General features: G+C 42.7%; 1 protein-coding gene across 2 annotated transcripts in view; it reads right to left on the bottom strand.

The window, feature by feature from the left end:
• ST3GAL5 (ST3 beta-galactoside alpha-2,3-sialyltransferase 5) overlaps window positions 1–25,099 on the bottom strand; it is a 57,157-nt gene that overhangs the window by 4,913 nt on the left and 27,145 nt on the right. The window contains exons 4-6 of one of the 2 annotated variants that reach the window (XM_004437222.3): window positions 12,979–13,322; window positions 8,971–9,157; window positions 7,564–7,722 (exon numbers count right to left, since the gene is read on the bottom strand). In XM_004437222.3, the coding sequence (XP_004437279.2) occupies window positions 7,564–7,722; window positions 8,971–9,157; window positions 12,979–13,322 (690 nt within the window). The remainder of the gene's footprint in view (window positions 1–7,563; window positions 7,723–8,970; window positions 9,158–12,978; window positions 13,323–25,099) is intronic. The other variant, XM_087436476.1, reaches the window with a different exon arrangement.

The following is a 25,099-nucleotide window of genomic DNA, read 5'->3' as shown; positions in this document are numbered from 1 at the left end:
GTTGAACATGAGAAGGAATAAGATGTGACAACAATAACTTAGAAGGGGAAGAGGAAAGGGATCAAATTGACTTAGTCTAAGGGAATAAGAGGCCATCAAAAAATGGACTATCACATCCATGAGATTTTTTATACAAACCTCATGGTAACCACTAACCAAATAATCAGAACAGAATCACCCACGATAAAGAAAGAAAACTAAGAGAACTCCCATACAGAACGACCAAACTGAATTGGTAGTCTATAACACACGGGACGAGAAACAAAAGAAATGCAAAAGAATGGGAAAAAGAGCGATAAAATAACAACAACAAGCCCCCATATATCAATAATTACCCTAAATGTAAACAGACTGAACTCTCCAATCAAAAGACACAGAGTGGTGGGATGGATTAAAAAACAAGACCCAACAATATGCTGCCTCCAGGAAACACATCTCAGCTCTAAAGACAAACAAAGGCTCAGAGTGAAAGGATGGAAGACAATACTCCAAGCTAATGGCAAACAAAAGAAAGCAGGTGTTGCCATACTTATATCAGACAAGGTTGACTTCAAGATAAAACAGGTAATGAGAGACAAAGAGGGGCAATATATAATGATAAAAGGGACACTCCACCAAGCAGACATATCACTTTTAAATATATATGCACCCAATACAGGAGCACCAAGGTACATAAAGCAACTATTAACAAACCTAAAAGGAGATATCAACAACAACACAATAATAGGGGATCTTAACACCCCACTCTCATCAATGGACAGATCATCTAGACAGAAAGTCAATAAGGAAATAATGGACTTCAATGAAAAACTTGATGAGATGGACTTAACAGATATATATAGAGCACTCCATCCAAACACAGCAGATTACACATTCTTCTCAAGCGTGCATGGAACATTCTCAAGAATAGACCATATGTTGGGAAACAAGAAATGCTTATATGAATTTAAGAAGATTAAAATCATAACAAGCATCTTTTCTGACCATAATGCCATGAAGCTAGAAATCAACTACAAGGAAAAATCCGGGAAAGTGACAAAGCTGTGGAGACTCAACAACATGCTACTGAACAACCAATGGATCATTGGTGAAATTAAAGGAGAAATCAAAGCATATCTGGAGACAAAGGAAAATGAAAATACACTGTACCAACTCATATGGGATGCGGCAAAAGCGGTCCTGAGAGGAAACCCATAGCAATACAGGCCCACCTTAACAAACAAGAAAAAGCCCAAATAAGCAACCGCAAACTACGCCTAACAGAATTCAAAAAAGAAGAACAAACAAAGCGTAAAGTCAGCAGAAGGAAGGAAATAATAAAAAAGCAGAAATAAATGAAATTGAAATCAAAAAAACAGTAGAAAGGATCAATGAAACAAAGAGCTGGTTCTCTGAGAAGATAAACAAAATTGACAAACCCTTAGCCAGACTCACCGAGAAAAAAGGAGAGAAGGCTCAAATAAATAAAATTAGAAATGAAAGCGGAGAAATTACAACAGAAATACAAAAGATTATAAGAGAATACTATGAAAAACTATATGCCAACAAATTGGACAATCTAGAAGAAATGGATAAATTCTTAGACTCATACAACCTCCCAAAACTGAATCAAGAAGAAATAGAGAACTTGAATAGACCAATCACAAGTAAAGAGATTAAAACAGTAATCAAAAACCTCCCAAAAAATAAAAGTCCAGGACCAGATGGCTTCTCTGGAGAATTTTACCAAACATTCAAAGAAGACTTAATACCTATCCTTCTCAAACTATTGCAAAAAATAGAGGAAGATGGAACACTTCCCAATACACTCTACGAGGCCAACATCACCCTGATACCAAAGCCAGACAAAGACAATACTAAGAAGGAAAACTACAGACCAATATCCCCGATGAACATAGATGCAAAAATCCTCAACAAAATATTGGCAAACCAAATACAGCAATACATTAAAAAGATCATACACCATGATCAAGTGGGATTTATACCAGGGACACAGGGATGGTTCAACATCTGCAAATCAATCAATGTGATACACCATATTAACAAAACGAGGAATAAAAACCATATGACCATCTGAATAGATGCAGAGAAGGATTCTGACAAGATCCAACATCCATTTATGATAAAAACTCTCAACAAAACGCGTATCGAAGGAAAGTACCTTAACATAGTAAAGGCCATATATGACAAACCCACAGCCAACACCATACTCAATGGGGAAAAACTGAAAGCCATCCCTCTGAAAACAGGAACAAGACAAGGGTGCCCACTCTCACCACTCTTATTCAACACAGTACTGGAGGTTCTGGCCAGAGCCATTAGGCAAGGAAAAGGAATAAAAAGAATTCAAATAGGCAATGAAGAAGTGAAACTCTCGCTGTTTGCAGATGACATGATCTTATATATAGAAAATCCTAAAGAATCCATTGGAAAACTATTAGAAATAATCAACAACTACAGCCAAGTGACAGGGTACAAAATCAACTTACAGAAATCGGTTGCATTTCTATATACCAACATTGAGCTAACAGAAAGAGAACTCAGGAAGACAATCCCATTTACAATTGCAACAAAAAGAATAAAATATCTAGGAGTAAATTTAACCAAGGAAGTGAAAGACCTATACAATGAAAACTATAAGACATTATTGAGTGAAATCAATGATGACATAAAGAAATGGAAAAATATTCCACGCACTTGGATTGGAAGAATAAACATAGTTAAAACGTCCATACTACCTAAAGCAATCTACAGATTCAATGCAATCCCAATCAGAATCCCAAGGACATTCTTCACAGAAATAGAACAAAAAATACTAACATTCAGATGGGGCAACAAAAGACCCCGTATAGCTAAAGCAATCCTGAATAAGAAGAACAAGGCTGGAGGAATCACAATCCCTGACTTCAAAACATACTACAGAGCAATAGTAATTAAAACAGCATGGTACTCATACAAAAACAGACACACAGATCAATGGAACAGAATTGAAAAACCAGAAATAAAACCTCATATCTACGGGCAGCTATCTTTGACAAAGGAGCTAAGGACATACAGTGGAGAAAGGCAAGTCTCTTCAAAAAATGGTGCTGGGAAAACTGGACAGCCACATGCAAAAGAATGAAAACAGACCATCTTCGGGGCCAGCCCCATGGCTTGGCGGTTGGGTACGAGTGCTCCGCTGCTGGCGGCCCGGGTACGGGTCCCGGGCGTGCACCGGCGCACTGCTTGTCTGGCCAGGCTGAGGCAGTGTCCCACATGCAGCAACTAGAAGGATGTGCAACTATGACATACAACTATCTACTGGGGCTTTGGGAAGAAAAAGGGAAAAAAAAGGAGGAGGATCGGCAATAGATGTTAGCTCAGAGCCGATCTTCCTCAGCAAAAAGAGGAGGGTTGGCATGGATGTTAGCTCAGGGCTGATCTTCCTCACAAAAAAAGAAAAAGAAAGTAGACCATCTTCTTTCACTATACACAAAAATTAACTCAAAATGGATCAAAGACCTGAAAGTGAGACCTGAAACTATAAAACTCCTGGAAGAAAATACAGGTAGTACACTACTCGTCATCAGCCATAAAGCGATCTTTTTGAATTCCATGTCTACTCAGACAAGAGAAACAAAAGAAAAAATAAACAAGTAGGACTTCATCAGATTAAAGAGCTCCTACAAGGCAAATGAAACCAGGATCAAAATGAATAGGGAACCTACCAGCTCGGAAAAAATATTTGCAAACCATATATCTGACAAGGGATTAATCTCCATAATATATAAAGAACTCACACAACTGAATAACAAAAAAACAAACAACCCGATCAAAAAATGGGCAGAGGAAACGAACAGCCACTTCTCCAAAGAAGATATACTGATGGCCAATAGGCATATGAAAAGATGTTCAACATCACTAATCATAAGGGAAATACAAATCAAAACCACACTAAGATATCGTCTTACACCCGTTAGAACGGCTATAATCACCAAGACAAAAAACAACAAATGCTGGAGAGGCTGTGGAGAAATGGGAACCCTAATCCACTGCTGGTGGGAATGCAAACTGGTGCAGCCTCTATGGAAAACAGTATGGAGATTCCTCAAAAAATTAAAAATAGAAATACCTTATGATCTAGCTATCCCACTACTGGGTATCTACCCAACGAACTTGAAATCAACAATCCAAAGAGGCTTATGCACCCCTATGTTCACTGCAGCATTATTCACTACAGCCAAGAAGTGGAAGCAACCCAAGTGTCCCTTGACTGATGACTGGATAAAGAAGATGTGGTATATATATATACCATGGAATATTACTCAGCCATAAAAAAAGACAAAATCGTCCAATTTGCAACAACATGGATGGACCTGGAGGGTATTATGTTAAGTGAAATAAGCCAGAAAGAGAAAGTCAAAGAGTGCATGATTTCACTCACATGTGGAAGATAAACCAACACACGGACAGATAGAACTGTTTGGTGGTTACCAGGGGATGGGAGGTGGGGGGTGGGCACAAGGGGTGGAGGGATGCAATTATATGGTAACTGACAAACAAAAATGTACAACAAAAATTTCACAATTAAAAAAAAAAAAAAAACCAGAAAGAAAAACTACCCAAAGCATGTTATCTCCGGAACATATTCCCTAAGATCACACCTCATTATCCAACAGACTTCCCTCTCTGCTGGAAGGGCATATGCATGAGGAAATTTCTGACAATGCAATTTTAGATCAGAAGTCATCTTTTAAGTTACCGTTTTTATCCAAAAAAAAAAAAAAATACCATTTTGTCAATTATAAAATAAACAAATACTCAATTCAAATAATAAATAAATGGTTTATAAAATAGAAAGTAAAAGTCGTCTACAGACTCACCCCCCAGAGAAGGGCATTCCTCACAGTTTGGCATTTATTTCCAAGCTTTTTCCATGAATCTATATACACACGTTTTTATTTTTAAACCAAAATGGGATTATACACATGTTCTGTAACCTGATTTTCTTGCTTAATATATTGTGGAGGTGTTTTCATATCCATTAGCTTTTTTCATGCTTAACAGTCACACAATATTGCACCGACTATACCATAGTACGTTTAAACAATCCCCTAACAATGAACGTTTAGGCTGTTTTTAGTCCTTTGCTATTAATGCCATGGTGAACATCCTAGGATAGCCTTGAGGATTTCTCTGATTTCCTTACAATAAAATTTTTAGAGTAAAATTGCTGGGTCAAAGACCATTTATATTTAAAACTGATGTATATTGCCAAACTACCCTCCAGAAAAAGTACCAACTTATAATTCTACCTACATTCCTGCCAAACAAGGACATTATCAAGCTTTTAAATCTGTGCTAAGAAAACATGCAAAAAATTTCATTGTGGCTCTAATTTGCTTTTACTTGATTACTGGTGAAGTTGAACATCATATCATGTACTCCTTGGCTGTATTAATTTCTTCTTTTGTGAAATGTCTGTTCATATCCTTTCCCCATTTTTTATTGGCTCATCTTTTTCTTTTTGATTTAATTAAGACCTCTTTGTACTTTGAGAATATTTACTCTGTCATATATATAAATTTTCCCCCACTTAATTGGCATGCTAACTTTGCCCACTTAATTGGTATTCTAACTTGGCCATTCAGCAATTTCACATTTTATGTAACTAAATCTGTGTCCATTTTTAAAGGTTAATTTTTAAATAAAATCTACCTACAAACCAACAAATGAGCATTTGCCTGTGTTTAAAAAAAATACTATGGAATTTAATAAAGAAACAGGGCAGTATAAAAGATAAAGAAATCTAAGGACATTGAAAGATACTCAAGCATATTTATAGTGAAACGTCTTTATAACTTAGTTTAAGAATCTTCCCAAAGTCTGTTTAAGCCTTTTTTTTAAATTGTTTTGTTAAAAGTGATGCTAACAGTTAGGTTAAAAGTTGTAAGTCCATGCTCTGGGGAACCCTACGTGCTCCCGTGTGGGAGAGAGGAGCTAAAGCAACCTAAAAAATGATTCCAGTCGTAGACCCTGAGAGTCGCCGTGAGGGGTAGGGCCACTCTCCTGTGAGAGGGAAAACGCACCACCTCCTGACTGGAAAACTGGTCCTAGACATGCTCCCGCAAAGGGCAAAAACTACAAGGCCCTGACAGGCTCCCCATGGAGGGAGAGGCAGGGAAGCACCTGAGAGGGCAGAGCCCCGAAGGAAGATGGCAGCCTGCTCAGGGAAGACCTTCAATGCTTGACGGAGAGCTGGGTATTCAAGCCTGAGGCTTCAGCCGGAGTTGGATTTAGCTGTAACCGATCACAGTAAAGAACTAGGTTTTTGTGTCCAAGGAGTCTATTTAGGTGTTTGTTTTCCTTAATAACCACAGAATTCTTCCTTTAAAAGGTACATAATTGTTTTAAAGAATCTTTTTTTGTGTGTGTGTGAGGAAAATCAGCCCTGAGCTAACATCCATACAAATCCTCCTCTTTTTGCTGAGGAAGACGGGCTCTGAGCTAACATCCTGCCCATCTTCCTCCACTTTATATGGGACGCCGCCACAGCATGGCCTGACAAGCGGTGCGTCGTTGTGCGCCCAGGATCCAAACCCAGGGCCACCACAGCGGAGCGCGTGCACTTAACCGCTACACCACAGGGCCAGCCCCCTAAAGAATCTAAATTTTTAATTAGAATTTGATTCACAGGGCAAACAGAAGAACCTGCTCATCTGCCTACTGGTTGATGACACCTAAGAGTCTAGCTCAGTGTTTGCAAATTGCAACCCTGACCAGCCCCACCTCCCAGGAAATATCTCAGGCCCCCAGTGTGAACAGCAGCCTCCACATTTCAAAATTCCTTGCTTTCCTTTATATAGAGAGGTTTTGCTTAAAATTTTATGAACAATTTCCACTGCTTTTAAAAAAGTTTTAAAGACAGGTTTAGCTATTCAGATCATGAAGAAACAGGTAATAAAGGCATCTCCACCCCCTGGTGGCAGCAGGCTAATTGCAGGTAAGGAATCTCTACCACAGTGAACAAACAGCCTACAGCACAAAGGTTCTCAAATTAGGCTGCAAAATAAAATCACCCAGGGAATTTTGAAAATCCCAATGTACAGAACCATTAAATAAGAACGTCTGGGGTGGGACCCAGGCATCAACTGAAAAGCACAGCTCTAGAGGGTTGACTTTATTTACCATCACTTATAAAGTGATGATAAATGTCAATTCTCATCTAAGTGGCCCACAGAGTATAAAAGACTTTTCAAACCACCAAGGTGCCTTTCAGTGTCCTGTAGTTAGTTATATGGAGTCCTGGAGTAAGAATACCTTAAATAATATCTCAGTGACCTAAGTGTTAGCCTGCTGACTATACTAAAGAGATGGTCACCAGCAGGAAGGTCAATTAAACAATGAGAAGCCCAGAGGTCGAGATGCAGAGTGGTAAACACACAAGGAGCATCTCATCCGTGACTAGGTGTCTCCACTGGAAGATGCTTCCGGGTATAGAGCAAGCCTAAGTAAAATGTGTACAGATGTCTCCCTTCCAACACAGAGAAGAACAGTTACTTTCGGTAGCAACAAAAATACCTTATCTCGGCCCCAGAACCTTGGTTGAGGCTCTGAGTATTGAAGGATGTCAAAGGCAGTCTCTTTGATAATAACTGGATTCAAAATCCTGAAATGTTTTGGCTGTAGTGGTATTTTTTCCGCCACCCGCTTCCAAAAGAAGAGTTGCACCCAAAATGGCTAAGGAAAGAAAGCAAGCAATCATTATGGGTATTTAATAAAGTCATCTTATCAGTGGAGGGTGAGAATGCCACCCCTGCTAATCAGGCCAAAGCCATGGGAGTGACCCCAGGTGGGTGTGTGTGTTGCACTCTGCAGCAAAGTCACAGATCTATGCAAATCCAGCACCTCAACTCAAAGCAGCAACTCTAAAGGACCCGGTTTATGAGGGGCAGTGGACAAGGGAGGAACTGCAGAAGCAGCTCTTGTTTGTTTGGGGAAGAAACTCCTCAGGGAATGACCTGAGATGGTAAGCCTTTTTAGGATTGAAAGCCACCACTTTGCCCAGGGAAGACCAAGCACGTGGATCCAATTCAAGGTGTTAAGTGCTGTGAGTGCCCCACTCTGATGAGGCCCTCACCTCCATCTTCTCTCCACTTTATTTCCTAGTCCTGTGAAGTCTCCTGGTAACTGACCATAAGTCATTTCATATGCGCGTCATCTTCTAACTAGAATAACTTCTACCCCATAGGAAATCCAGAGGACCACGATCACCTGTACAGAATCAAGCTCGGGAGACACAAATTCTCCACCACATGAAACTTCTGTGAAAAGTTTAATATGTCCTACTAATTTTGCAAACAGCTAGTTTGTGCAGGTGTATATAAATGCACACACACTCCACACTCCAGACAGTTGACCTCTGAAATTTATTTCAGCATAATGGATGGGACTGTAAAGAAATGTGATCAATTATTGTAAAGACAAACTAAAGGAATATGACCAAGTAAGGGTCATCTCCTGCACATTTGCCATGAATTTCCTCCAAAAGAATACCACCAAAGTATTTTTGGAGAATCTCTTTGAGAATATTCCTCAGAGATTTTATGTATATTCTTTTGAATATCCCCAATAATGGTTTATATTCATCCACACAAATCTAACTTCTGGAAACAGCCAAAAGCCATGTAAGTTCAAGCCTAGTGAATAAGGCGGGTGATCAACCTCAATAATAGCAATTTGGGTCTCAAACTTGATACTCCCAGTAAGTAATGATCACATTTTTCACATGTGACTCAATCAAGCTCTGAAAGCAACTGCCAGGAGGAGTTCTGAGAGGTTTCCACAAAGGGAGTGGTTATTTGAAAGACAACACAAAAGCACGTATTCCACTGAGTTTGTTTAAAAATAAAAGACTGTAATTAGAATTAGAGAGACCCCTTCACTTTCTACGAAGGCACATTCGATAGCTGAATTTCCAGTGCTTACCAGGGTTTCATTTTTTACCACTGCTTGAAGCCAGTTGAAGTCAACACTTTTAAACAAAACAGCAACAAATAGGTCATTGGAATAATATTCAGTGTCAGACAGTGGTGCGCCCTCTGGATAAGTCATCCTTATAGTAGTTTTATTTCCAACATGCTCTGCATATCCTTCAACTGGTGCATTGTTTAACCTATTTAAATAAAAAAGACAAAGACAAATCAACAAAGCAAGCCAGCAACCACTTGAACACATCACACAAAATGCCTGCATCCTGTTCTCCACGGCTTTTTTAGGACCGGGAATGAGTATGCGGTTGGGGGTAGGGCATCCCTCCCAGCAGTCTTGTCACCCCTCAGCTCTGCCCTTTCCAGGTGTCTGATGAATCCAGTCTTCAGTCCACGAGGAATACTCATATCTAATCTCTGAACATCAAGCAAGTCCATCTAGTCCTGCCATTTTAAGCCAACCCAAATGTGTTAAATTGTGGGCTTTCTCTGGGCTCTACTAATGTTTCCTTGAGAGCTGTCCATTGTGCTCAGATATTAGTGGTTCTTGCCAGAATTTCAAAAAGGTCATCAGAAAGGAGAACCTAGAAAGCAGGGCAAGGCAGACACAGACCGCAGTTATATAGATAGGGTCGGGGCCGGGGAGGGCACCAGGCCCAAGCACAGCCTGGTCTGAAAGCAAGAACTGGGGGCATGTACAACTGTTAGATGAATGAAGGCTTTACCAGGGGGGTTGTTTTGGGGAAAATGCTCAGAATTCTTCCAAAAGCAATACCACTCACCCAGTTACACAATTTTGCAATCTCAAAATAAGTCTGTCTGGTTCTTCATCTGTATTATCCCATCTGTATCTAACCTTTCTTTTCTATTCCACTGCCACTTCATCTTCTAAATCTCAGATACCCAACACCTGGATTATTAAAAGATATTACTAGACATGACAACTAAACGCAAGGCATGATGCTGGACCAGTTATTATGTTCTTTTTGTTTTCTTTTTTTGTCTGTGTGAAGAAGATCAGCCCTGTGCTAACATCTGCCAATCCTCCTCTTTTTGCTGAGGAAGACTGGCCCCGGGCTAACATCCATGCCCATCTTCCTCCACTTTATATGGGGACGCCGCCACAGCGTGGCTTGACAAGCGGTGCATCAGGGCACGCCAGGGATCCAAACTGGCGAACCCCGGACCGCCGCAGCGGAGCGCACGCACTTAACCGCTTGCGCCACCAGGCCGGCCCCGTTGTTTTCTTTTTTTAAATAAAGGACAGTACTGGGATAACTGGTGAAATGTGAATAAGGACTGTAGATAAGGTCTGTACTGTACCAGTGTTCATTTCCTAATTCTGAATATGGTTCTGTGGTTCTACAATAGAATGTCCTTATTCTCAGAAAATGCACACTGACGTATTTACGGGTAAAGGGCCTTGATATTTGCAACTAACTCTCAAAGAGTTCAGAAAATAATAATAATACAGAAGGACAGAAAATTATAAAGCCAATGTGATAAAGTGTTATCAATTGGGGAATATGGGAGAAGGGTGAATGGGAGTTCTTTGTACTATTCTTGCAACTTTTCTGTTAAGTCTGGAATTCTTTTAAACCTAAAAGTTACCAAAAAAAGTTTCTTAACTGATCTTCGCCCTCATAATCAGGCTAAGTCACCATTCCTCTCTGTTCCCAGTGCTCAGAGGCCTCCCAGTGCCTATGCATGAAGTCCATGCTCCCCAGTTTGGCCCACCATCATTGGCACAGAGCCACCTTCCCAGCCCCCTTCCCACTCTCCCAGGGCCCCTTCTCTTCCTGCCAGGTGAGGCTCCTCACTGGATTTCCCTCCTGCCTCCTCCCTGAAGAGCCAAATCCCACCATTCTTCAAAGCTAGCTCAAGGCCGCCCTTCTCTTCCATCACATCTCTCCTCTGGCCCGGAGTGTGCACTGTCGATCCCCCTGGTTTCTCATCTCTTCTCCTCCCGTATCCCAGTCTCACACCAATAGATGGGCATGGGGTCCTGACTGCCTACCCCAGGGCTGCCTGGGCACAGATTATCATTCAGCTGCTCACACAGGGCCAGGGTTGAGGTTCTGAAAGCCTCAAAACCCTGCATTTGGAATGCTGGGGTGTGGCCTGGACCCTGGGCCCTACGGTGCCTCTGTGTGCTCATCTATGACACTGGCTAACAATGATGGCTTCCCCGAGCAATGAGAACATCTAAAGCACGTGACACAGCACCTGGCACAGAAAATACCCAGTGAAAGGCTGCAGTTACATCCTCCTTCACCCCAACCTTTACAACCCTCACAGCCCTGACCCGACTCCCACCCTCTCACTTCACACCATCCCTGCTCTCTGGCCACTGGGCCCATAGCACCCTTTTTGCCTTAAAACTCCGTTCCTACCTGTTTCTTCAATCTCTTAGCCTTACAGAAGTCTGGTTCTTTCCTACAAACACCTGATACCCCTGCCCCCTCCCCTCCTTGGTCCCCACCTTCCTACACCTTCTCCAGAAATAGCTGCTAACATTTATTGAGCATCTACTATGAGCCCAACACTGATCTAAGTGCTCTCCATCTGTTAATTCATTTTGTCTTCACAGTAACCCTATAAGGTATGTACTGTCACTGCCTCCATTTACAGATGAGGACACAAAGGCCCAGCACAGTCAGAAAACTTGCCCTAGATCACAGCTAGTAGAGACAAAGGCATTACATGAACATATCATTACTTTTAGGTTCGAAATATCTGAAACGGATCTTGTCCTTTCCCTTCACTAACTAGAGATTCTCAACTACTCCATTTCTGACAGTAGTTCCACTAATGTCTTAGGCCCCCAGACTAAAATTCTTTGTGTCCCCTGCCATTAACTGTCAAACTGTCAGAAGGTCCTGTAATTTACTTTTTCAATATACCTCTCAGATTTGATCCTTAGCCTCTATTTCCACTTTCTCTCTCTCACACATTACGTGCCCTGACTGCGACTTCTAACCCCAGCCTCTTATCCCTATTCTCTCCTGCCTTCAACCAAACTCACACACTACCACTGAACAAATTCAATTAAGACCCAATTTCATCACGTTCCTCGTTCTGCACACCCTTAAGATAGGGACAGTTTACTAAAATGTATCAAAAGCCTTAAAAACATTCAAATATCTTTAAGCCAATTATCCAAGGAAATAATCAGACATGCACATACAGACATAGGCATGGGAATATGTAAAGCATTTTCACAATAACAAAGAAACTGGAAACACTGTAAATGTTCAGCAACAGAAGAGCAGCTAAATAACACAATACCGTCATTTAAAGGAATACTAAGCACTTAGTACAATTAGTTTTCCTAGAATATTTCATGACCTCAGAAACTGTTCATGATATTAAAAAAGGAAAATCCTTTATAAGAATATAAATGCATTCACTACTAAGTGCATATAACAAAAGTGGAAAAACTACAGCAAATTAATAGCGGTTGGTTACTTGTGCTATGAGTAATTTTCTTGCTTATATTTTTCTGTATTTTTTAATTTTCGAGAATGAACATATTTTACTTTTATAACAGAAAAACAATTTTTAGCCAGCTAAACCAAAGAGAGTCGAGGATGATTGCCCATTGTCTGTTATGTGTTCAAACTCCTCTGTGTGCTTTCCGGGTCCCCGCCAGCACCGCCTTCCAGGGCTCACCCACACTCGGCCCTGCTCCCAGAAGCCAGGCATCCCACTGCCTCAACCTCCCCCCGCATCCTCGTGGCCCTGCCTAGCACAGTCTTCCTCCTTTGCTGGCTTATCTGAACCTACCCATCCTTCCAAACCTCACCTCCTGGGAAAAGATTCTGCCAAATGATGGCACAGGTTGGGGCCTGCAATCATTTCACATCTTAGTTTCAACTTCTCAATCAGTAAGACCCCTGGGGGCAGGGACATGCAGGGCTGCCTGTGTCCCTCACTGGTCCTGGAGCTGTGCTGACCAACAGCAGTGAACTTAACAGGAGAAGGGTTGGTTTTAAAACCAATGTACCTGATCACAACATCGTACTGGTTCAGGGCTTGGCCCAGTTCCAGCCCGTGGAGTACTCCGCCGCTTCCAATAACCACACACCGCCTACAACTCTTTGCTTTCAAGTGTTCAGGAAAGTCGTGCTCAGGCAATATTTCCAAGAGGGTCTGGACTTTACTGGAGAACTCCCGGAATCCAAAAGGAGGATCATACTTGTACACGGCGTCATCCACCTGGGGGACCTTCTTCACGAAAGGTGGTAAGTCCATGCTGTACCTGTGCTCAAACAACCGCGCCATTGACTGCTTCGCAAACTTGGGTCGGCATTCCTTTTGCAAGACGTGCTGAGCGTATTTCTGAGCTCTCTGGAATGGAATCACACCAATCTGAGTTTGAAAGAATCGCTGGCCTTAGAAATAAACTCTTACAGATGACACTATCCTGGAGGGTCTGATGGAGCCCTCTTGTGGATTATTGTCTTTTAACAGAGAACATCTGCTTTTAAGAGTTAACTGATGCTAGAAACCTGAAGGAAAAAACCTGGGAGAATCACATGACAAGGAGATGAACTCAACAAGAATATTTATTTCATTACACAAGCAAAGCAGGAAAGACCCCCACCCTCCTACCCACAGCCTAATTGTGTTCAAATAAATTTGGGGTAAAAAACACACTTTGAGGTGTTTAAGATTTCATGTTTCATAAAATCCTGTCACATGCTACAACATGGATAAACCCTGAGGACATTATACTAGGTGAAATAAACCAGTCACAAAAAGACAAATACTGTATGATTCTACTTGCATAATGTATCTAAAGTAGTCAAATTCGTAGAAACAGAAAGTAGAATGGTGGGTACTAGGGGAGTTGTTGTTTAATGGGTATAGAGTTTCAGTTTTCCAGCACGAAAAAGTTCTAGATATCTGTTTCACAACAAGGTGAATATACTTAACAGTACATTTAAAAATGGTTAAGATGGTAAATTTTACGTCATGTGTTTTTTTTTACCACAATTAAAAAAAGATTTCATATTTCAGGCTCCTATCCAGCAGGATGAGAAATAGACTTACTTATCTGTTGGGGTAACGAGCTTTATACAGTCTGGAAGGCAAATGCTCTAAATGTAACCAGGGAACGATTTCATATCAACATAGAAGTTGCCTTCGTTTTGTATACAATGTTCCCTGCATGTTAATGTTTTGCCTCAACAAGGAACAACTGCTGAATGCCAAGTACACAAGCCCAGCTGAACACAGCAAGCCACGGAGGAACATGGTACAAATGCCCATTCGCCCCACAGTCTTGCTCTTGGCTCAGTCCGGCCAAAGGCTGCCTCCAAACTGCCTGGCAGCAAGTTCTCCCTCATCATTGTGCTTCTGTCCTCACCTCCACATTCAGCAGCCTTGACTCTGCCTTACACCTCCTCCCACCAAGTACCTTCACAAACGTGTGTATATGCGTGTGCATGTGTGTGTAAAGTCTTATATTTACTGGCATATTTATTTTTAGGCTCAAACGTCTTTTTGAACTGTGTCAATACTATTATGAGGATTATTATTGTTGTATATCTTTTAAATGCACCATGTTTTTCCTCAAAGCCTTGTTATTTTTGTCTGATTCTGTATAATAAATTTTTTGTAGGAACACATCTATCTTATTATAGCAGAACTCTCTCTCTCCTTTTTTGTAAATTAGAGCTTCAAAGCTTATTAGTACCCGGGAAGAGCACAATGTCTACATCTTAAGGATCTGGCCCCGTTTCTGAAAAGGGGAGCTGATATTCTTTGAGCCTCAGACGATGCTGCTGATGCTATGTATGCATAGTCACTGTCTCAGTTCACCATCACGACACCTGACACCCCACCAGACAGTGGTCAGTGTCTTCACTTCGTGAGCTCAAGGTGGCATAACCAGCAAGAGGGCCGCGCTGGCATGCTCCCTTGGTCTGATTACTTCCCAGACTCCTAAAACCACAGCCTCTGCCTACAGAGGGCAGCACACAATCACCACCACCGAGAACAAGAGTTTGAATAGAACTGGCATCTTCGTGAAGAACCAGTGGGAGAGCCCAGCAAGGCACCAGTCATGACCCCAGCAGCCCCTGAATGGAGGGCTTGCCCCAACCAGGCCTGCCAAGCTGGTGACACTCTGCACCCAGCAGGCACTTAACGCCCAATGGTGGGGGCAGGCAGAGAGAGGGGCCACCCATACTATACACATTTGTCTCCAGACTGTAGGCCCAAAGGTTAGGAACAGCAATTTTTAGAGAAGAAAAAGTCTAATTCTTCACTATAGAATGACATCCCAAGCATCTGGTTTTACAAATCTAGGAGGTTTTACAAATCTCCTAGGACAGAAACGAACATCTGAGAGATGCCAAAAGAGACTGTGGGAAATCAGAATTGGCCACCTCACAATAAGGAAGTTAAACAAGGAATTTAGCTCTGGGCATGGACACACTGGGAGGCTCCTTGCTAAGCCCATTCTTATCAAAGTTCTGTTTAAGGGAAATCTCCATTTATAAAGGTATCTCCCTCTCTGTACCAGGAAGAAGGGGGGATGACCTTATCTCTAGAAACTCTTAACAGTACAAAGGTATCTCCCTCTCTGTACCAGGAAGAAGGGGGGATGACCTTATCTCTAGAAACTCTTAACAGTACGAGGGTGAGGACTTAAATCTGCATACTCTTGATTACTGTGCTTTCTGCTAATCTCCCATAGCTGACTCCCCCACCCCCAACATTCTCCTTTGTCTACCTGAATATGCTATTTAAGGTGAAAACCTCCACCATTTTGTCAAGTTACCCAGTTTCCTGGGTTTCTCCCAAAGCTTTGTTTGGTTTCCTCCTGCTATTCGGTCTCATGTCAATTTAATTTATAGCCCAGCCAGAAGGACCCAGAGTGGGTAGAAGATAGTCTTCCTCCCCTTCAAGACCCAGGGAAGCTTAGTGACTGATTCATAATGGGAAAGAGAGGGAGGTGATCCAGCCAGAAACCCGTGCACAGCTCTCCGGGGCTGCCAAATTTTCTCTTTAGAAGTTTCATTGGGAAGGAGTGAAATTTCATTCCATTTCCATTCTGGCAAAGAGTTCCATCTCAGGCTTCAAACTTAATTTTCTAGACTATAGGCAGAGCACAAGGCTTAGTAACCCTCCTCTGACCGTGACCCCTCCTGTGCCTCACTCACAGTGGGTGCAACAGATGTTCTAAATGCCACTGGAAATGCCTAAAGCCACAGCAATTCTTTTTCTTTTGTTTCAACTTTTCTAAAGATGTATAACAAGCCCCGAGAAAGCCCCCGGGATAATTTCTTCCGACCAGAAACTGTCTCAGCCTCTCTCCTCCCTCTTCAAAGCCAGGAAGAAAAATGCCTCAGAAAAATGCCTCGGGGAGGAGAACCCTGCCTGGCGGAGCTGCATGCGATGATAAAGAGAGGAAGCACGTGACTTTCCTCTGCTCTGCTCCAAAGCTGGAAGCCACAGCAGGCCAGTGAGGAGGGAGGCGGAGGAGGCTGGACGGCAACCGCCCACGGGGAGGAGCACCGGGAAGCAGAGCACTGGTGATGCTCAGATACGGCAGCTCCCACTTCTCTCAAGTCAAGGCATGAAAATGAGGGCTTCAATTTGTAAAAGTCTTCCAGACTGAGCTTTGCTTGTTGCCCACATCCAAGAATAAACAGCCATCTGGTAGTTCCAACTGTGAATGACTGGCGATTTGCCATGGAAAACCACAAGGTGAAAATTCACAGACGGGTATAAAAAAACCAAAGTAATTTTCCTCAGCAAAATTTCCATTTTCATTTCTAATTCATAATTTTTAGGATAATCCTTCTCAGAAATATAAGTAACTTTTACTCAGTAAAATCTCCATTTTCATGTTTACTCCACAATTTTTAGGACAATCTTTCTCAGAAATATAGGTAAGTGGCATAATTCTTAGTAAAAGGCAATGTTCTTATTCATTCATTCATTCATTCATTCACTCATTCATTTAAATCCAGGACAGGGCACAGCATTCAGGTTGAAGGAGAATTTCTGGTCTGGAGCTAACCAAACCTGGGTAGGAGCCCAACGGCCACAGCCCCTGTGAACTGAGAGCGTGAGTTACCTCATGGAACTTGCATTTCCACGCTGGTGAACTCTGGTACTGGTCTCTGCCTCACAGGGCTGCTGTGATGCCCACAGCATTGTGCACAGTGCCTGAAACCTCTGAAGGCTTGAATGCCCTCACACAAGAACAGCACCTGTGGGCAAAGCAACTGCCACCTTTATATAACTATAACTCACATTACAGTTAGCTGTCTATAACTTCTACCTGGTTAAAATCAGAAAAAAACCTGAATGGCCAAGTCACAGAGAGAATACCACAGTAAAAACTCAACCAGTCAGTGGTCGCCTGGGGCTGGGATGAGGAGGGGGACTAACTACAAGGAGGTGCAGGGAACTAACCTGGGTGGTGGAACATTCTAAAACTGGATTGTGGTGATGGTGGTCTAACTGTATAAATTTACTAACACTCACCAAACTGTATGCTTACAAGGGGTAAATCTTATTGCATTTTGAATCATATTTTATGTTAAGAAAAAACAATCAGAAGATCCAGATGCTAGAGCAGTTCTAGACCTATTCAACCAGTAGTGTAATCTTGGTTAAAGCACTGAACCCTAGATCAAAGCTTTAGTTTCCTGTATCTATGCAGGATGGTCTGGGGAAAGACAGGAGCAGTACCAAGGAGAGAAAAGAATCAGTTTGGAGGTGTGAATGCCTGGACTAATTTAATAACTCAGCCTGGGGTTAGTCTGCTTACTTTAAATATGTGGGTATAGGTCTGCAGAGTCAAAGAGAGGAAACAAATTTGGCCATAATTAACTATATAGCACAGAATGCAGTCCCCAGGGTAGTATGTGGTCTCTAGCTTTCTGAGGAGAGAGGGCCAAGTTTAAATTCCTATTGCCAGGTGGCCTAAACCTAAACTGACATGAATGTGCCCTCACCTCTCCTCCAACATCTTTTGTGTGTGTGTGTGTGTGTGTGTGAGGAAGACTGGCCCTGAGCTAACATCTGTGCCAATCTTCCTCCATTTGGTATGTGGGACACCGCCACAGCATGGCTTGATGAGTGGCATGTAGGTCCACGACCGGGATCCAAACCCACAAACCCTGGGCCACCACAACAGAGTGCACAAACTTAACCACTATACCACCGGGCTGGCCCTCCTCAAACTCTTTTAAGTGCAGTTTCACATCTGAGCCACACTTTCAAAGTGTCCAAGCATCCCTGCAGAGACCACAGGGATCTTTTTTAACAAATGGCACATTAAGAGACATGTTTAAAAAGAAAATACAAAATCCACAACAACACAGCCACACTTCTGCTGCTGTATTAAATGCAGGCCAGGTCCAGTGCAACCAGACAATGCTTAGTGTCCAACGGGGCTCGCAGGGTCCCACTAACATTGCAAGTTGTTGAGTATAGTCAACAAAGCTAACACGGCCCTACCCTCTGGCTCTGAGACCCTCTTCTGCCAGTATACATGCACAATAATTCACATTTATCCAAGTGCTCCAGGTGGTTAAGAATCACTCTCCACCAACAGCCTAGAGACAGGGTGTTCTTCATAGAGAGCTCATACTAAACTCTGTCTCAGAGCCATTCAGAACACTGGGGCCACACCGGTTGGCTTCCTTGGCCATTTCTTCTCCTCTGGGGACTTGAGATAGGGTTTCTGTTCTTGCTTTAATGATGCACAACCAGATATCAAATTTAGGAGCTGCTGAGTATGGCATTCAAGGCCTTTCACTCTTTGGCCCTGTCTCGGTTTCAGTCTCATATCCTGCGATGTCCACCCTAAATCTTCAGCAACATCCAACTCTTGCTGTTCCTCTAACCTGCAAAGCCTTCTGAGGCACGTGCTTTTTGCACATACTGCTCCCTCGACCTGGGATGAAGCGAGACGTCCTGCCAGGACCATTGTGAAGAGTGGGGCATTTTGACAGGGTCAAAAATGTTAAAAAGCTACTTAAAAAAAAATCTTGGGGCCAGCCCAGTGGTGTAGTGGTTAATTCTGCACGCTCCACTTCAGCGGCTTGGGGTTCATGGGTTCAGATCCTGGGAACGGACCTACACACTGCTCATCAAGCCATTCTATGGTGGCATCCCACTTACAAAATGAAGGAAGACTGGCACAGATGTTAGCTCAGGGACAATCTTCCTCAAGAAAAAAGAGGAGGATTGTCAGTGGATGTTAGCTCAGGGCTGATCTTCCTCACACACACAAAAAAAGTCTCAAGTAATAGAATAAAAGTTACTCCTAATTCCCAGGGTTATAGCAGACTTTTACTTTCTACTTTAGTAATTTCTGAACTGATTGGGACTTTTACAACCATGTCCAACTTACACCACTGGCCCCTCTTCTTTCTTTCCCCACAGATTACTGGGGACTTTCTAATTGATTCATTCTGCATTATTTGAATTTTTGGTGTTATTTTTATAATTGGAAAAAATAACGATCTTTTAGAAATCTTTTAGAACTGGGTTGATGTGGTGGTCACATGGGCTGCCCACTCAGTCTCCACTTCCTGCTCCTTCTTCTTAGGGAACCAGTTTTGTTCAGGCAGCATCACCCCTGCTCCATGCAGGCAGTAGGGCTGGGGAGACTGACCCGCCCATCAGGTACTCTCATCACGCTTCTCGGGGAGTACTGGTCAGGAGTCCTCACTGGAGGCCATCAGGGCGGAGCACTAGCACCCACGAGAGGCTGTTACTGGTCAGGAGTCCTCACTGGAGCCCAGCAGGGCAGAGCACTAGCACCCATGAGAGCCTGTTACTGGTCAGGAGTCCTCACTGGAGCCCATCAGGGCGGAGCACTAGCACCCATGAAAGGCTGTTACTGGTCAGGAGTCCTCACTGGAGCCCATCAGGGCGGAGCATTAGCACCCATGAGAGGCTGTTATTGGTCCAGCAGTGAACTTAAGTTTTAAAACAGGCCCCATCAGCCTGAATGGAGGACTCGTATTCCATGGTTTAGGGGGAAAAGGATGGGGGAGCTTTTTGGCTACTGGTGGATATGAAGAGCTGAACAGGAGGTATCTGTCCTATTTCTCAAAGGGATAATAAACAATGTACATTACTGAAAGTACTCAAAAAATTGCCTGTTAACTGTGGATTTTCTGTACAATCCAGTGTTCAAAGATGAGACATCACACTGTGGTTCAAGTAATATCCCCCCTCCCTCTGGAATTTAATATACTTAAGTGAATATTAATCGATGTAAAAGGTTAGCACACCACCGCTGTCTCCCAAGGGCTTGCCTGGAGCACAGGTGCGGAAGACAAACAGTTAAAATACCACAGTGACAAGTGTTAGGATTAAGGGATGAAGGGGCTTCTAGAAGACAGAGAGATGGATGATCAGAGAAGGCTTCTTAGAAAAGGTAACCCCTCAGCTGAGCTTTAATTTAAAAGATGAGTAACAGGGAGGCAAAGGGAGGGAAGGGCTCCAGGCAGAGCTGTAAGAAAAAAATGAAGCAAACAGAGGGGAAAGACTTCTCAACAAACAGTGCCAGAACAACCAGAGAGCCACATGCAAAAGAACTAAGTTGGACCCCAACCTCACACCATATACAAAAATGAACTCAAATGGATCAAAGACCTAAATTTAAGAGCTAAAACTATAAAACTCTTAGAAGAAAACATACTTAGGCAATGGTTTCCTAGATATGACATCAAAAGCACAAGTGACAAAAGAAAAAATAGATAAATTGGACTTCATCAAAATTAGAAACTTTTGTGCTGAAAATGATACCATCAAGAAAGTGAGGGGCCGGCCCGGTGGCGCAGGCGGTTGGGAGCGCGTGCTCTGCTGCGGCGGCCCGGGGTTCGCTGGTTCGGATCCCGGGCGCGCACCGACGCACTGCTTGGCAAGCCATGCTGTGGCGGCGTCCCATATAAAGTGGAGGAAGATGGGCACAGATGTTAGCCCAGGGCCGTCTTCCTCAGCAAAAAAAAAAAAAGAGGAGGATTGGCGGATGTTAGCACAGGGCTGATCTCCTCACAAAAAAAAAAAAAAAAAAAAAAAGAAAGTGAAAAGACAACCCACAGAATGGGAGAAAATACTTGCAAGTCATATATGTGATAAGGGACTGGTATCCAGAATATATAAAGGACTCTTACAACTCAATAATAAAAAGACAAATAACCCAATCAAAAAATGGGCAAAGAATTTGAATAGACATTTCTCCTTAGAAGATATACAAATGGCCAAAGAGCACATGAAAAGATGTACAACATCATTAGTTATCAGGGAAATTCAAATCAAAACCATAATGAGATACCAATTCACACCTACTAGGAGTGCTACAATAAAAAAGACAGAAAATAACAAGTGTTGGCAAGGATGTGGAGAAATTGAATGTTCATACTCTACTCATGGAAATGTAAAATAATGCAACCATTTTGGAAAATAGTTTGGCAGTTCCTCAAAAAGTTAAACAGAGAGTTAGCTTATGACCCAGCAATTACACTCCTAGGTAGATATCTAAAAGAACCGGAAAGAGGTACTCAAACAAATACCTATATGCGTGTTCACAGAAACAGTATTCATAATAGCCAAAAAGTGGAAACAACCCAAATGTCCAACAACTGATGGATGGATAAACAAAATGTGGTATATCCACACAATGAAATTATTTGACAATAAAAAGGAATGAAGTACTGATACATACTACAACATGGATAAACCTTGAAAAGATGCTAAGTGAAAGAAGCCAGTCATAAAAGACCACATAATATATGACTCCATTTATATGAAATGTTCAGAATAGGCAGATCCATAGAGACATAAAGTAGGTTAGTGGTTGCCTAGGACTTTTGGAGAGGGGGGAATGGAGTGACTGCTAATGGGCATAGAGTTTTTGGGGGAAGGTGATGAAAATGTCCTAAAAGATTATGGTGATGATTGCAGAACTCTGTAAATATACTAAAATCATTGCAGTGTATGCTTTAAATGGGTGGATTTTATAGTGTGTGAATTATACCTCAATAAAGATGTGAAAGAAAGAAAGAGGGAAAGAGAGAGGAAGGCGGGGGGAGGAAAGGAGGGAGGGAGGGAGGGAGGAAGGAACTAACTTAACCAAGGACCTGTGAGGGGGTTTAGTGTGCTGATATAGGCAGTGCTGGGATGATAGGGGTGGCAAAGGAGACTGAAGAGATTGGAAGGAACCAAGTCATGAAGAGCCCTACAGGCCAGACTAAGGAGTCTGGATATTCTCCTAAAGGTAATGGAGAGAAATCAGAGTTTGAAGCGGGGAAGCAACATATCAGAATCAATTTTTAGAGATCCTACCACGGCCACAGTGGTGCGTACCTGGATGCAGGAAGGCGGGTAGAGACATGAAACTGGGGTAATGGGTGAGAGCAGAGGATTCCAAAGCGCAGCGTTGGATCATTCTCGTTTTCCTGGAATCCCAGAAACTATATAAATTTTTATAAACACAGTCCCTGCTCTCAAATACCTTACTTAGATGCTTACATAAATGATTATAATACCAGAAGGAATCTGGTAAGTTTCAGAGGAGCTCCTCAGTACTGTGTGGGTTCAGCTTGAAAGTCACTGAGTTGGGGACTACTGGTGCCCACGTGTCAGGACAGGGAAAGCTTCAGGTTGCGAAACCAGCCTACACTGTCCAGCCAGGTACCGGCAAATTGCAGAGAATCTCAGGACTAGAAGGGATGTGAAAGGCCCTTGAGCTACTCACTGTCTGATGCCTGAATTCTACCTACAAGACCCCCAAAATAATTATTCTATTTTTGCTTAAAGACCTCCAGAGACTTGCCACCAAGGTGGCCCATTTAGTCCATCTTTGGATGCCTTGGACCATCAAACCCTTCCCCTTTCATCTTGGCTGCCATCTCCTGATACACATCTCTGCCACTAAGGCCACCCAGGCAGGGCCGAGCCCTCCACGGGCCAGGCCTCTGGCTTGCTGACAGTAGCTGCCATGTGGCCTGTACTAGGTCTTCTCTCCTTTGGGCTACACAAATGTTCCCATCCTTTCAAAGGTTCCTCAAGGACACAGTCTTGAGTCTCTTCTCTGGTCATTCTCATAAGTCACCAGGATTCCTTGGAGGGACCTTAAAAAGTAACAGCCATAGGGGGCTGGCCCCGTGGCATAGCGGTTAAGTATGCGCACTCTGCTGCTGGCGGCCCGGGTTCGGATCCCGGGCGCGCACCGACGCACCGCTTGTCAGGCCGTGCTGTGGCGGCGTCCCATATAAAGTGGAGGAAGATGGGCACAGATGTTAGCCCAGGCCCAATCTTCCTCAGCAAAAAGAGGAGGATTGGCATGGATGTTAGCTCAGGGCTGATCTTCCTCACAAAAAAAAGAAAAAAAAAGTAACAGCTATAATGATCAGAGCACTTGTGTGAACACTGCAGGGACAAGCAGACCATCCCTGCTCTATTAATGTAGCTTAAGGAAAATGGTGTAGGCAGCCATGGCACATGTTGACACAGATGGCACAGGCTAGGAACTAAAACTGTTAAGTTGGCTTCACCCAAGGTGTTACCAACTGCATCTTCTCCATCTTGTACTTGTGAAATGGTGTGTTCAACCCTTGTAAAAGACAGCTCACACTTCTCCTCAATTAACCCGGACTCGAGAGCAACTATTGTTGCTGTCGGTCAGATGGTCAATGGTGTGATTAATTAGATGGACAGGAGAAAGAGGATGCATCGAGAATGTGGAGAAGTGCAGCAAAGAAACAAAGGGAAGAGTTCACAGATACCAGTAAGTCATATCAAGTGTCATCACTTCAGGCCTTTCCCAAGAGACAAAAACAGAGACAGATGTCTAAAAACTTTATCCAAGGGAGCTGCGAAGGGCCTTGGAATTGAAAGGGAGTTGGAAATGTCCACAAGGCCAGCCAGGTAGGGAGAAGGAAAGCCCGAGCAGAGGCTACTGGACACATCCTGCTCCACCCAAGCAGACGTGCTAATGCTGATGAAACGAAGCGAGTCAGCGAACATCTGAGGAGACACAGCAAGGAATGAAGGCTCTGTGATCAGCAAGACCCTGAGAGACAACAGTTCTGCAGAGGCCAAGCTGTGCATTTATTAACTACGCTCTTTTCATTTATTTGTTTACACCTGTCTGTACCACAAAAAATGTGAGGCACTTTGAAGGATATATAAAGTAGAAACATGAATAAAAATCAGGACTAGAAAAGGAGCTTTGTATATACTATCTTATTCAACTTGGATGACAATCTTCACACACAGATGCTGTCATCTACACTTTACAGCTGAGAAGACTGGGACTCCAAACAATTAAGCAACTTGCCCAAGGTCTCACTGTTACTAACTGGCATCTAGATTTGAATCTAGATCAAAAATTTAAGCTCTCCTCTGCATCATGCTGCCTATAACTTCTGGCTTCTTCTCTGTGGTCACTCCCTACTCAGGCAGAGAGCAGAGTCATCAGGAGCTTGGACTCTGAAACCACACTGCTGGGTCCAAGCCCTGACTCTACCACTTACCAGCTAAGGTAACCTTGGACAGGTCACTTCATCTCCCTGCCCCTGCGTTTCCTCAGCTGTGAGATGGGGATGATAATAGTACCTACAAACCCAAGACTGTTATGAGGGTTTAATGAGCTTATACTGCTAAAGCACTTTTATAATAGTTACACATTACACACCAGATTAACTAAACCAGTAAACTCAACTAGATGTGAACTTGGGCAAGCAGCTTCACCTCTCAGGCCATCATCTCTAAGATGGAGAGAATCCTGCGCTATCCCTGAGTCGTGATGATAATTAAATGAGATAATCTACGTAAAGCACTTACACATGCTGGTTATCATTATAACCACACACCTCACTTAAAATCATCTCTTCTTTCACCCAGGGCTGAACATTATTGGATAATTTAACCAGTAAAATAATCAGTGAAATGAGCATTTAATATATCAATTGATTTAGAAAAATAAATATAAACTGAAGGAAAAGTCTTGAAATACAATGTGAAATCATTAAAACGAAAAATAAAACATAGGAATGACAGGCAATACTAAAAGAATTTCTTCCTGTTCTAAGAACACATACACTGGCAGCATCATAGCATATTAACTCCAGGACAGGTACCCT

The sequence above is a fragment of the Ceratotherium simum genome, chromosome 11 (genome assembly GCF_057802395.1).
Source record: "Ceratotherium simum simum isolate JZ-2026a chromosome 11, ASM5780239v1, whole genome shotgun sequence".
NCBI classification, from domain to species: domain Eukaryota; kingdom Metazoa; phylum Chordata; class Mammalia; order Perissodactyla; family Rhinocerotidae; genus Ceratotherium; species Ceratotherium simum.
This window is presented reverse-complemented; position numbering and strand designations above follow the sequence as displayed.